This window comes from Gymnoscopelus braueri (assembly GCF_963280865.1).
Source record: "Gymnoscopelus braueri genome assembly, chromosome: 6".
Taxonomy (NCBI): Eukaryota; Metazoa; Chordata; class Actinopteri; order Myctophiformes; family Myctophidae; genus Gymnoscopelus; species Gymnoscopelus braueri.
This window is the reverse complement of record NC_137607.1, coordinates 19112734-19126548: the sequence shown is the minus strand read 5'-3', so window position 1 is coordinate 19126548 and position 13815 is coordinate 19112734. Positions and strand designations below refer to the sequence as shown.

The window sequence follows — 13815 nt, the reverse complement described above, 5'->3', positions numbered from 1 at the left end:
AATAATGTGTAGTGATAAAAAATATAAAAGGATATATGATTAGCAGTCCACTTCCTTCTCTTGGTACGGATGGATTCACACTGCAACGTTCCGTTCCCGAGCGCGCAGCAATCGGACCCGAGACTACCTCCCCAGGTGGTTTCGGGTACGGTACGGTGATGCGTTACGGGGAACGGTTCGCTACGTTCACACTACCACAACATCTGCCATGTGGTCCGGGGTGCGCACCCGGAACCATAGTGTGAAGCCGCTCTAAGTACTTTATATGTTAAATCAGAACGTGTAGATGTACCAAGTGTGAAAGTGCAAAGCTCTTGGACCAATCCCCAGTAATCCCCTTGTTCTTTCCTTTTTAGGAGAGTGTCATGAACCCAAAATCTTTTTTTTTTGTTGCGGTTGCATCTCATCCCCTTCCAATAATGCAAGGGCAGGGGAGGGAGGGGCTTGAAAGCAAGTGACAGATGCTGATGTGCGTCAGTGGTTGCCTGGCAACGTCAAGGCAGAAGGCGGTGCGGGCTACGGGGACAGTCTTGAATGTGAGTGCGTCACAGCGTTTTGTTAACATCCGCTGGCTGCAAAAAACTGTGGCCGCACACAACCTGCGTTTAACAGCGGCCAGCCAACTTTTGGTGAGAGCGCGCCCTTAACCCACCCTACTTTATATAATACAAAACTATATAGGATGCTAATCTTGCCTAATGATAAACCCAGTGTTAATTTCTCACATACAAAATAGTTTCAAACAATTGATGTGAATATGCCTCTTAGAAATTTGCTCTACTCTTCTTCCCAAAAACATCCACTAGATGGCAGCATTGAGTTAAATATCCAAGTTTTAAAGGCTGTTTTGAGGTTACTTGCTATACATACTGTATATTCACTACAGTATATTGTACAGTATATTTACACTGCATTATTGGTGTTTATGTTTCCCCGATCAAATACCACTCACACATAAAAAAAATAAAAAAAATACTGAACACAAATTATTAATTGGAGAGTGCACAGATGTAACCAAATCCATGTGTTTACATTTTGTACTGCACTCTCAGAGATAAATTAACACTGAGGATTTTGAGATGGACTAGATTAATCCAGAAGACACAATATGTATAGCTGATCTCACCTATTACAATAACTAGATGAATGCAAATAGTTACCTTTTGTTATACCTTTAAAAACAGGAAAGCATCCGTGTCGTATTAGACGTATATAGCAACAGGAATTTGTTTTAAAAAAATATATACGAAATTGAAGTTATTCTGAAAACTTAGGATAGGATTTGGCCTCAGGTCTAAATGGGTTAAATAGTTGAGAATGGATTAGGCAAACGAGGTGCAACTCCATATATATATATTTCTAGTCGTTGCTGTCAGAAACCTCATTATCTTCATATTTGAACTTTGAAGTTTTTTTTTATTCCATAAATGAATGCCCTACTTCATCACACAAGAGTGTCATACAAAAGTAGTGAAAATAGCAGATCTACAAGCTCACAACATGGCTATTTTAATTTAAAAACAAAACAAAAAAGTAATACGTGTATAATAAAGTGTACACAGAAGGGGGACAAATCACTGACCTAGGTAGGTTCATTATCCATTAGGATGATCTCTCTAAATGTTGATCTACTTCTCCAACTTTCTCCACTTAATTTTGGTGCTAGACTAGATGGCTGACTTGAGGAGCCTGATTAAGGGTTCACTGTAGTTAGCATCTGTCTGTCTCAATCAGTATTTCTCACTCCATCCTAGTCCGTTTTTTCATCTGTTCCAATTCTATCCAATTCTAATAGATCTTCCTGAATGAAATAAAAGCACTTGAAAAGCATAGGGAAACTTATATTACAATTTGTGTACGCCTCGCCCTCTCTCTCTCTCTCACACACACACACACACACACACACACACACACACACACACACACACACTCAGTTAATTTATCCATGTGTAACTCTGAGAGAGTACAAATGTATACTCAGCGTTAATTTACATTTTATTATGTATTATATACGTATTTACATATGTACACTCAGTGTACAAAGTGTACACATGCTAAATGAACACTGAGGATTTACACGACAGTATGCTGCCTCAATGCAACCTCCCGTCTGCCAGGCTTCTAACTGTAGGCAGAAAATCTATATCTGCAGTGAGCGGAGGGGGGCTGGGACATGTTGTATGGTCCCACATATGTGTCATAAAGCTTGGCTAGGACTCAGCAGGGCCTTGAAGCACGCTGTATGTCATATTGACATATTACATGTCAGAACAAGGTGAACTGGTCCATATGTCACACTTGTAATGTGACTCTAATCCCACCATGGAGAGCAGGTGCATTAGACCTGGAACAATATGAAGACTGTGTGTAATAAACATACGTACAAGTACCTATGTAAAAGGTATGTAAGAAAAAATAATCTTACTTCATCTTGGCCACATCAAATTCTCCATAAAAGTCTATGAAAACTCTCACATTCGATAAGGACCAGCCAATAATAGCAGTTGGTCCCTGCATGCTACCAAATGAGGTGATCACCCTCTCACCTTTTAGGTGAGACGGTCTAAATGAGCGCCTAGTATCAAATCACCCTATCGCCTAAAAGGTGATAGGGTGATCACCTCATTTGGTACCATGCAGGGGCCTCTAGGAGGTGGTCCAAAACAGATAGAATGTCACAGACTCTAACAACAAACAAGCCCCTGCTGGAAGCAAAACCTTTGACTGTACTACCTGTACTGTTAATAAGCATGTTAGTAAAGTATTTAATCAATCAAATCGTATGACGGTGTCGCATGCTGAAAATAACAGCTTGTAGATCAGTGTTGATTTTGACAGATTTTTTTTATTTAGTTTTAGTCATATTTTGGTAATCGGAAAAGTTTTAGTCTAGTTTTAGTCGACTAAATATCATACGATTTTAGTCGACTAAATCTACAGTTGATTTAGTCGACTAAAATGTATTTTGGCGGTGCCTTGATGGCGTCGTAATGGCTGATTTCACACTTGGTTGCATGCTGAAAATAGCCGATCTACAAGCTCACAACGCGTTGCAACGCGATGCGTTGTGAGCTTGTAGATCTGCTATTTTCAGAGCGCAACACCCGAGCACAACCAAACATAAAAAGACTTGTCTTTTAGTTCTACTGGATCTCTTCTCCACTAGTCCCTCACTAACATTTTAGTCTAGCTTTTATTTGTTGACGAAATTGTCAATATATTTAGTATTAGTTTTAGTCATCATAGCTTAGTTTTTATTTTGTTTTTATTTTGTTTTCGTCAATGAAAAAAGGTAGTCAATGAACATTTTTTGTCATAGTTTTACACTGTTGAAGATCTGCTTTTTTTCTGCACATCAGGCTTTATGCTGTATGAAGGAAAAAAAGACCAAAATATCCAGGCTGACATACAGTAGACCCACATCCCAGTAAGAATAACTTGTCACCCTCATGCAACAGCAAGCGCACAAGGTTTTGTTCCCCCACAGTAAAACTTGCATAACTTTAACTTTAAAGTGGCCAGCCTTGCTGAGACAAGGATTTTCTGAGGTGTTAGTTATATATTTTGCCAGTGTGAGAGAGGTCAGATTCTCTGTGGTTTAAAAAGAACGGAATGACAGGAATCCCTGAAGAATGACACCACCGCTGCCATATAGCATGCCACGCTGCCACAACACATCTGGAACAGCTGAAGGGACTCTGTAGGACTGTCTGCACGCCACTGGCATTTTCATAATCCAACTACCAAGTAAAGAAAAGCCAGTCTTAAATAATATTTCATTGACCGTCATTCTTATAAAAAACAAACAGTATATACAATTTTGGTTGAATTTAATCTGACAAGCAGAGATTTTCATTTGGACCTCAATATTCACATCACAATTTATTACCAATATCTCCTCACTGGCTGAAATGCAATGATTCATACAATAATGCATTCATATTCATAGTTCATGCTGTAACTCCAAATACGGAGTTACGGACAGCACTGCTGGTTTACGCATGGCTATATCTGATCTGAGGCATTTTATATGAGCAACACTTGCGACAAAACAGTTGATTAGCAACTGAACAATAACACATCCTGTTTTAATTTCAATTTGATGTCAGGGTAAAAAACCCAGCCGTGAGGTGACACAAGTGGGAAGATAATCCCAGGGATTCACTATCTACCATTCTGCCAGGAAACACCTAATTTGATAATAAATTACATCACGATGATAACACCTTCATGATTAATGCACCCAATTGGGTAGATGTGTGTGCACACACGCACGCACGCACGCACGCAGAGAGACACGTCTGAGCTGAGTTCTAGTGTCAAGTGGGGAACTGTCTTAAACAATGACACATTTCCTCATTAGCTTATCTACAGTACGTCACATCATTGTGTGATATCTCTTAAGTGACGCAAGTATTAATACGAAAAACGAAGAGCTGTGTTGCTCATATCCGTTCCTCCATTGCGGTCAGTCATGAAATACAGAGCAGATCCTGGATCCTGGACCGCTGGCGTAGCGGTCCAGGCACCTAGGCTCAATGTAGCCTGACAGCACGTGGCGGGGTCGACTCCCGATCCCGGCGGCCTTTGCTGCATGTCACTCCCCTTCTCTATCCCCATTTCCTGTCAGCCTACTGGAATCAAATAAAGGCATAAAATCCCCCCCCCCCCAAAAAAAAAACAGTCTTGGTTAAACTTTAGGTAGAAGTTGCCTCTTTTGTCTCTGCTCAATACTTTTAACCACTATATACCCAGCCTATTTACTTTGTTGACTTGAGTCCCAGTTGGTATGGAATGCAATTTATCAAATGCTTGTCATCTTTCTGACAGATATTAACTATTAAAAGGCAGTCTGTATTTTGCGCGGCAAAAAGATCTGTGTACACTCCATGTAGAGACACACTTGAATGCAAGGTATAAAACTGTTCTGGTAAATTAATACTCAGATATGAAAATTATATTGAGATTGGAACAGTATGTTTAACAACACTAAAACTGGTTATTGTTATACAATATGTGAACTGTGCCATGGCGTTAATGTGGAGAACAGAGCTATGCTTGCACGGGGAAGATTGGGCTGTTTGTTTACGTACCTGAGAGCATGGCGAACTGGCGATGCAGTTGCTCTATGATGTCGACAGCCAGCAGGGGCCTGATCTCCTGCTGCATAATCTCATCTAAGACAGGAGACAAAGAGAACACTTAGACACAGGCACACACAGTCCGAGAGGCACACCACACAGATGGACACAACAGGTTACTCGTGTCCTGCTGCATAATCCACTTTGAGGCGTAACACAAGAAAAGAGCCTGGCTAGATGGATATATATGTCACAGGGAAATTGGCATTGCAGGGAAATTGACAGGGGAGCGCTTGTTTTATAGGCGCGGGGCGGTGCTGCGAGGCGGGGCTTTGATGCGAGGACGACGACCACAACAACAACATAGTAACCAGGAAGCTACGCTAGGGGAACGCTGAAAATAAAATGGATAATATGAGATAAATACTCAAGTAAAGTACGAATACCTCAAAATTGTACTTGAGTAAATATACTTTGTTACTTTGCATCACTAGTACAAGCCTCAGTGGCGCACTTCGATAATCATTGGACTCCCCACCCACTACCACTGGGAGCCGGGGTTTGACTCCAGCTTGGGACATTACTTTTTCAAACAACCGCGGACTACTTTTTTTTCGCTGATAAAGTATAGTTTTGGACCATGACGGAGGCGCGCCGACTTAGCAGACCTTGAGGCCGAGGAGTCGCGCCCGAGCGCCTCCAGGCGCGAGTGCCCGCGACGACCGGCCGATGGTCTGCTAGTCGACTTAAGCGCCGTCCGAGTTATGTACCGATAGGCACAGAATCGTAAATGATGTTGTGTGGGGACTGCGTTTGCCCCAAGTGCCACTCACTGCACTAACATAGCCCGCCAGGCCCGCCCCCTGGAGTGTGTGTGTGTGTGTGTGTGTGTGTGTGTGTGTGTGTGTGTGTGTGTGTGTGTGTGTGTGTACACACGCTTACACGCGCGCGTGTGCGCATGCGTGCTCGTTTGTGCATGCTGCGTGTGTGGTGTGGGGCTCATGTCTGGCTTGCATTGCCCTCTAGCGTTGATTCTACAGAATTGCATGAGGGGCATGAAAACAAGCGTACCCCTTTCAATTTCCCTGGAATGCCAATTTCCCTGTAACATATAGACTGATTGAACCAAGAGAAAACGTATAGACAAAAAGAAAAGACAGAGATCAGCTAGGCACATAACTGCACAGTAAAATACTGTGTTAATTAACTCTGATAGTGGGAAAATGGAACAGTGATGAGGCATTTTCACACCCTTTAGCATTTAATTAACATGATTGGTTTTACTGTGTTGGATCAATGCCTCAAGATGTGAGGCACACAAACTATACAATATATTTCAGAAAACCAGAGAACCGAATGTTTGAAGAGTCAGTGTTTCACCAAAGTACAAATGATGACAATGACTTTCCACACACTAAACAAAGACAAAAGAAACATGCTGTTCACACCATGAAAGGAACATTAATCAAAGCATTATGGGTAAGGACCCTGTACAACACAGCAGCCATTTTGACAGGTAAACGCAGCTGGAGGTAATAAGGTTAATTGTGGGTGTGTTTCATTTAGGTGTTTCTGTGTGTCAGCATAAAGTTAATCGTACAGGAGCTGTCCACGCTGGCACACAGAAACACATAAATCAAACACCCACAATTCATGTTATTACCTTCAGCTGTGAATACCTATCAAAATGTATGCTGCTGTGAAAAGGGTCTTGTAGGTTTCTACTTCACTGTCGTGCTGTTAGAAAGCCCAAGCACCCGAGTCAGCATAAACCACCTTCTTGCATTGTATCAAGAGTATTGCTCCTTGAAAACTACTATTTTTACTTATGCTGCTTGAATAGTCAAAGTGGAAGATCTACAGTGCCCTGACCAAAAGAGTGTGTTGGACGAATGCTTAATCGTGATGGGTTGTGAGCTTGTAGATCTGCTATTTTTGGCGTGACCCCGTCGCACAACTAAGTCACGGTCACACATACAGTTTGTGTCCAAAGGGGAGTACTAGTAGCCAACGCATGCTGAGGTGTTGAACGTGTCAATTACCCATCTTGTACAAGCGAAAAGCCTGCCAAGTGGTGTCAACCACCTCTTTCCTATTGGTTGATGCCCGGTCAAAGTTCACCAATGTTGAACTACACCAAAGACAAACAATAGGAAAACAAGGCTGGCCATCTTCACTTGGCTTCCTATATCTGTGTGATGTAGGTGCCCGCCCCTTTCTTTAGGAGACCAGAAGTGACTAGTCGTGAGTCTCTTAATTTCAATGGAGTAGTGAATGTGGTGGGGTGGGGAACCATTTCCATTTCATTTTGAAGTTTCCGTAGGCCTACGTATAGAGGCGAAGCATGGTATGGCGCTGGTATGGCGTATCTTCCTAAATTAAGGATCTTTGTCTCCACCGCCGTAACAGGAAGTTCCACCCCTTCGCTCCCACAGAGAATGTAAGTGAACGGGACGCGTCTGTTTCTGACATCATGCTGTAATGTGTGACCGTGCCCTAAATCAGGCTTAAAAGTCCAACGAGCACCGAAAGACTTCCCATAGCAGTGTTACAGAAATAAAGAGCTTTAGTGTAATGTGGTCTGAATGCCGTTTCCACGTCATGGAGGCAATGTCATTGAGGAAACACTGGCATGTACAGTGGGACCAGTCATGGACCGTAATCTATTATTTGCCCTTTTCTAACAGGCTTTGACATGTAGGCAACTAGACCAAGACATGTTTTGTGTGTGTTCAATAAGCCCTACCCTGCATTAATGATTATTGGGTCAATATGGCCCCTGGAGCTGTAACCAGTGAACAAGCCTCCCTCTTTGTCTGAGAATAAAGACGGCCATTAACACAGACTATACACTTCATTATCAAGGAACAAGATGCCCTGCTGGGGGTGGCAGCTAGGGCAGAAATAGAGAGAGACAGAGGGAGAGTGAAAGAGAAAAGACTGAAAAAAAGAGATAGAAAGCACGTGGCAAGAGTAAAGAGAGAAGTGTTGGGAAGAGAGATAAGAGGAGAAGGAATAGAGATACAGTACCGGAAGAGAGAGAGAGAGAGAGAGACCAAACTACTGATAGAAAACCAGAATACGGAATACATTTAACCCATTCAATCCGGGAACGCATCTCTGTCATTTTAGATTTCTTTGGCTAATTAAAAATAGCAGATATACAAGCTCTTACAGTAGCTTGTAGCTTGTAGATCTGCAATTTTTGAAAAATAAATCGTGAAAATGTGTGCAAATCTTTGAATATATAAAAGAAAATTACTCAAATCTTTGCTTCTGGGGTCCCTGGAACAAAATATTTTGAGATGGTGGGGTCCGCGGACAAATACATATCATTTTGGGGGTCCTTGACATGAAAAAAGTTTGAGAACCACTGATATTATAGCAACATACGTTTTTTTTTAAATGATTTAGAAGACATTTGTAGAATCCCCAGAAGCAAAGATTTGAGTTAAAAATGTTATAGCAGCTCTACAAGCTCAGTATAACCGAGTATAAAATTATGGTTATAGCAAAAAAATCTAAAATGACACAGTATGTGTTCCCGAATTGAACGGGTTAATACTGCCTTTGTCAAGGAGCAGTCTTGCTGAGTCTGCTCTGCCTTATCAAGGATATTATTGACACAGAAACCATCACAATATAGCCCTGTTTCCGCCATGAAGCACTGCCTAGGCATGGGAAAGGAAAGGCCTCTGAAACAGCCTTTTAGACCACGTGACACGCAGTGCAATAATACCATGAAAACAAATAATTTCTCCCATCCCCACACAAGTAAAATATTTCCCATCAACTGCGTCATTGCTTTTCCATCAGTGGGCTCTCACATTACCAGACAGTATATCTAGAAGTATCGACTGTGTGATTGGCCTCTATATGGTCTCAGATTGCAGATGAGCTTAGGGGTATGATCTGATGGGACTCCCTCTTTCTTTGGTGTTTCGCCTTGATTGCGCTTAAACCCTAACATTTAACTACTATAAATATTTTTTTGTCGCAATCAAAGCCAATAATTTGATTCCTGGAGGAAAGATGCTAATGTATCCGGTAGGAGACTCAAAGGAGTCTCTTTGAGTGTACTACCGGACATCAAATTATTGGCTCAGGAATGCGTCAAAAACAAAAAAATCTCCAATACTTCATGGGGTGTGTAATTGATTGAAAATAAGTGATTTTTTGGGTGAACAATTCCTTTAACTCTAACCCTAACCTCACAGAAATAATGCCTAAACCTAACCTCAAAACCCTGTCCGCCTGGGCAAAACACCTGGGAAAGACATCCTCCCATGATATGATCTGATATGTCTTTGACAGTGCATGCACAGGGTAAATCTGTATCTATGTTTTTTCCCCCACATTCCTCTTGGTCCTAGGATAGGTGGTGGGGTACGTTTTTTACAGTTGTATTTATTGTATGCTTGCTTTCTGTTATGTGCTATATAAATATTTTTGTTTTTGGTATATGTTAGGTCTGTTTATAGCTTTGTTTTGTATGCATGAAAAATTAATAAAAGAAGAAAAAAGATTGAAATAAACAAACGTGTGCATCCACACACATAATATCTATATATTATGCTGTCCCTGTGGACTGGAATATGCAGGGAAAAGCACTATGGGAACAAAAGCATAAACGATCGGGGTTTATCTCATACTGTAGCTGTGCATTTCAATGATGTTCATCATGGCATCTCTCCATTACATTTCTGTGTGCGTGTGCGTGTGTGTGCGTTTGCGCTGTAAGATGGTGTGAGCTGTTATGTAATCACGCCCAATATCAAGTACTCAAGTCCAAGTACAGCATTTAGACAGGACACTCAGCTAAACAAACACACACACACACACACACACACACACACACACACACACACACACACACACACACACACACACACACACACACACACACACACACACACACACACACACACACACACACACACACACACACACACACACACCTCTTCATGGGCAGCGGAAGGATAATCTGCGCCAAGAGCATGTTAGTGCTGCTTATCTCTATCCTGACAGAAGCACTGATATCTCATTAAGCACCAGGTTGTAATAAGAGCACAATAAAGGAGCGGGTACTGTACACACAACACACACAATGCACAAAAAGAAGGATATGGCATTTGATGTCCAGGAACACCCCATACATCAAGAATCAAGAGTTATGCAACAGGAGCCTACAGTAGCTCTCCAGCTGAGAGGATGTTCTGTATTGTTGAGACATCAAAGCATAGAGGTGTGGTGCAGACATAATGTATGGCCATGTTCAAGGGTGAGGCACACACTGTTTTTAGAACACGCTGAGGGGCCCAGCAGCCCCGTAGCCTGAGATCCAGGAAGCGCTGTGGCAAGAACATGTCAAGCTCCATCACATCGGTGGAGGCTCTCCAATGTAAACACATTGATGGGCGCGGTGGGACCACCTGATGTGGGATGGAAACATTAGCAATCCATGCTAAGTACATTTGGATGCGGTAAAAGTAGCTACTTGCTCGCTGATATTCATTTTGTACTTTAACTTTGATGTTACATAAAGTACCTGCCTGTCAATCAGGAGACTGGGGTTCTACTGTATACCATGGTGCCTCCAGCTTGGCCGGAGAGGCACTGTGGTGGGTGGAAAGCGGGTGGGTGGTAAGCCGGGTGGGGAGGGCATTATCTGTCACTGCACTAGTGACTCCTATGGGTTCAGCAGGGAGCAGAACTGGGGAGGACAGCGTGTTCCTCCACGTTATATTATGTCCTTGTCACAGTCTCTGTCAGTGTCTGTGTGCATGTTATGAGTGGGCTTGTGTTTTGGGCATAGGCATGGCTCCAGTTAACAGCATGGCACACCTGTTTCCAGTCCCCTCATCTCCCTCACCTGCCTGCCATCAACTCATCAACCTCCACTGTATTTAAACCCTGGTCTTCCCACCCCTCACAGACAGATCCTTTCACAACCTCCTTTGTGTGGTAAAGATCTACCTATCCTCTATGCCACCCTTTGTTTGAATAAACACCCATAGACTTTCACTTTGGTTTGCTTTTGGCCCGCCAGTTTTTGCAAATCGTGACAGTTCTGCCCATGTGAAACACCTCACTGTCAGGTTTAAAAAAGTGGCTGGTGACTCCATGTGTGTCAGAGGAGATGTGGTGATCTACACCCTCCCCAGACAAACAAGTGGGGTTTGTTCCCATGAAGGGAATTCCATACATGCATAGCAACCAGTACATAGCACTCGTTTTCGTCTCCTAGCTGGAGGCCCACAAGGGGGTGCTTAGCAAGGCAGGAGCTTTCAAAGATCTGTAACTGTAAATTCTGAATCTTCCAAAGCAATATTACATCATACCAATCTGGGAACCCATCGGCAAAAAGAAATGTTGGCCCGTTTACTCTCCTTCAGCCCTCCTCTTCCGGTGGTGCTCCTTAGTTTTAATTCCTAATAACTCTACACGTTGTAATGGGAGTTGCCGACAGATCCAGCTGTGGAGCTCTGAATCTGTCTTGAGAGATTACATCAATACTAACATGATTTGGTAGTGGCACACTGTGGCACAGTATGCCAAAAGTAAAATGAAACACGTTCGTTGACACATCGAGAAGCTCTCTGGAAAACAGAGAGACTGGGGCTGCAGTGGCTCAGGAGGTACAGCGGTTGACCTCCGGCTCCTCCTGGTTAAGCGCTGAAGTGTCCTTGAGCCAGATACTGAACCTCTAATGCTTGATATATAAATTACTTGGTTGTGCTCTGTGTTGCACACTGACAATTATCCGATCTACAAGCATCTGTGACGCATTGTGAGCTTGTAGATCGGATATTTTCAGGTGCACGACACCGGTGTGCAACTAAGTCAGTGGTTCTCAAACTTTTTCATGTCAAGGGCCCACCAAAATGATATGTATTTGGCCGCAGACCCCCGTCTCGAAAATATTTTGTGCCAGGGACCCCCAGAAGCAAAGTTTTGAGTAAAAACTTTCACTTTAAAAGATATATAAATTCATCGATTTGCGTAAATGTTCATAGCGTGGCACGAAGTGACGCGATATGAGCTTGTAGATCTGCTATTTTTGAATAGCCAAATTATAAAATATGGTTTAAGTGGTTAAAATGATTGTGACGCTATATTAACTAATTTAGCTGGGGACCCCCTGGTACCCCCCCAAGGACCCCTGGGCGTCCCCGGGCCCCACTTTGAGAACCAATGAAGCATAAAACATTAACTGTTCATGACGGACAGGTTGGTGCTTTGCAGGGTTACCTCTGAATGGGTGAAATGAATGTAACGCACATTGTAAAGGGCTTTGGACAAACAAGCTATAAATATAATTCAGGCCATTTACCATTCACTGAAGTGCACTGGGCTCAAGGAAGGAATCTGTGGATTACCTCTGTTACATTCTGCCACACAGAATTGTTGATTCTGTGCCAAGTAGTGCCAGGTGACAGGAGTTCTGTTGCTACAGTAACGCAGAGAAGGTATTCTCTCTCTCTCTCTCTTTCTCTCTCTCTCTCTCTCTCTCTAGTATACACAAGTATACACTTTGCTTTAAATTTGAGTATTAAGCAGAGGGATATAATGCGTCTGACATTAGATATTGTCAAACAGATAAAACCCTGACGTGAGAGGAAATTGAATGCAGCAACCTAATAACATTTGCTACAAAATAATACTCGCGAAACTCATGAACTGAACACACTTTTCCTTACAGTATATCATACAATGAATTCACGCCCTTCCCAAGTACATTTACTCAAGTACTGTACACTTGTGGGGTCATTTTACTTTACATGAGCATTTCAATTTGTTTGTACTTTATACTTCTACTCCACTACACTACATCTCATAGGCAAATATTGTACTTTTTACTCCACTACACTTATTTAACAGCTTTAGTTACTAGATACTACTAGACACAAAACATACATTAACCAATTAATCTGGCCCTTCGAAAATAGCTGATCTACAAGCTCACAACGCGTCGCGCTGTGACGCGTCACTGTGAGCTTGTAGATCTTTTATCTTTGAAAGATATTGACAGATAAATACAAAAATAAAAGTGAAATGGTACATTCTGCATAGTGAATACTTTAACTTTTGGTACTTTAAGTAAATTTTTATGCCATTACTTTTGTACTTCTACTCAAGTAAAAATGTCAATACAGGACTTTTACTTGTATTTCTACATTGTCGTGTATTGTTACTTTTACTTCTCCCACCACTGGTCCATTGTCACAGTCCTACACTCTGACCTGACACCGCATGTCATGTTTAGTCTTCTTCTATTGATGTGTCAGCAATCCTCCTCAAGGACTTTAAATCTCAACCCTCGTGTGTGTCTGTCTGTCTGACTGACTGAATGATAGATGGTTACCCTACTGATGGAGCCAATTCTAAATACTGAAGGATCAGGTTTCTACCAGAGTCAGGAAGTTTTAACTGACCTCTTCAACCCCTGTTACAGCAGACCTCAGTTATTTGTGTGTGTGTGTGTGTGTGTGTGTGTGTGTGTGTGTGTGTGTGTGTGTGTGTGTGTGTGTGTGTGTGTGTGTGTGTGTGTGTGTGTGTGTGTGTGTGTGTGTGTGTGTGTGTGTGTGTGTGTGTGTGTGTGTGTGTGTGTGTGTGTGTGTGTGTGTGTCTCTGTCTCTGTGTGTCTGACATTGATTACCATTGGCAAGCCCTTGAGCATGGCATTATGAAAAACCCAAACCGGCTTCTGGTATTGCTGTGGATGCAACAACTA

The 13815-nt window shown here is 42.3% G+C and overlaps 1 protein-coding gene across 6 annotated transcripts in view; it reads right to left on the bottom strand.

Annotated features, from left to right (window-relative positions):
- mcf2l2 (MCF.2 cell line derived transforming sequence-like 2) overlaps positions 1-13815 on the bottom strand; it is a gene marked incomplete at its 3' end in the record, with an annotated part of 129764 nt that overhangs the window by 97667 nt on the left and 18282 nt on the right. For all 6 annotated transcript variants that reach the window (XM_080431966.1, XM_080431964.1, XM_080431963.1 and 3 more), the window contains exon 2: positions 5094-5177. In XM_080431966.1, coding sequence (XP_080288092.1) covers positions 5094-5177 — 84 coding nt within the window. The remainder of the gene's footprint in view (positions 1-5093; positions 5178-13815) is intronic.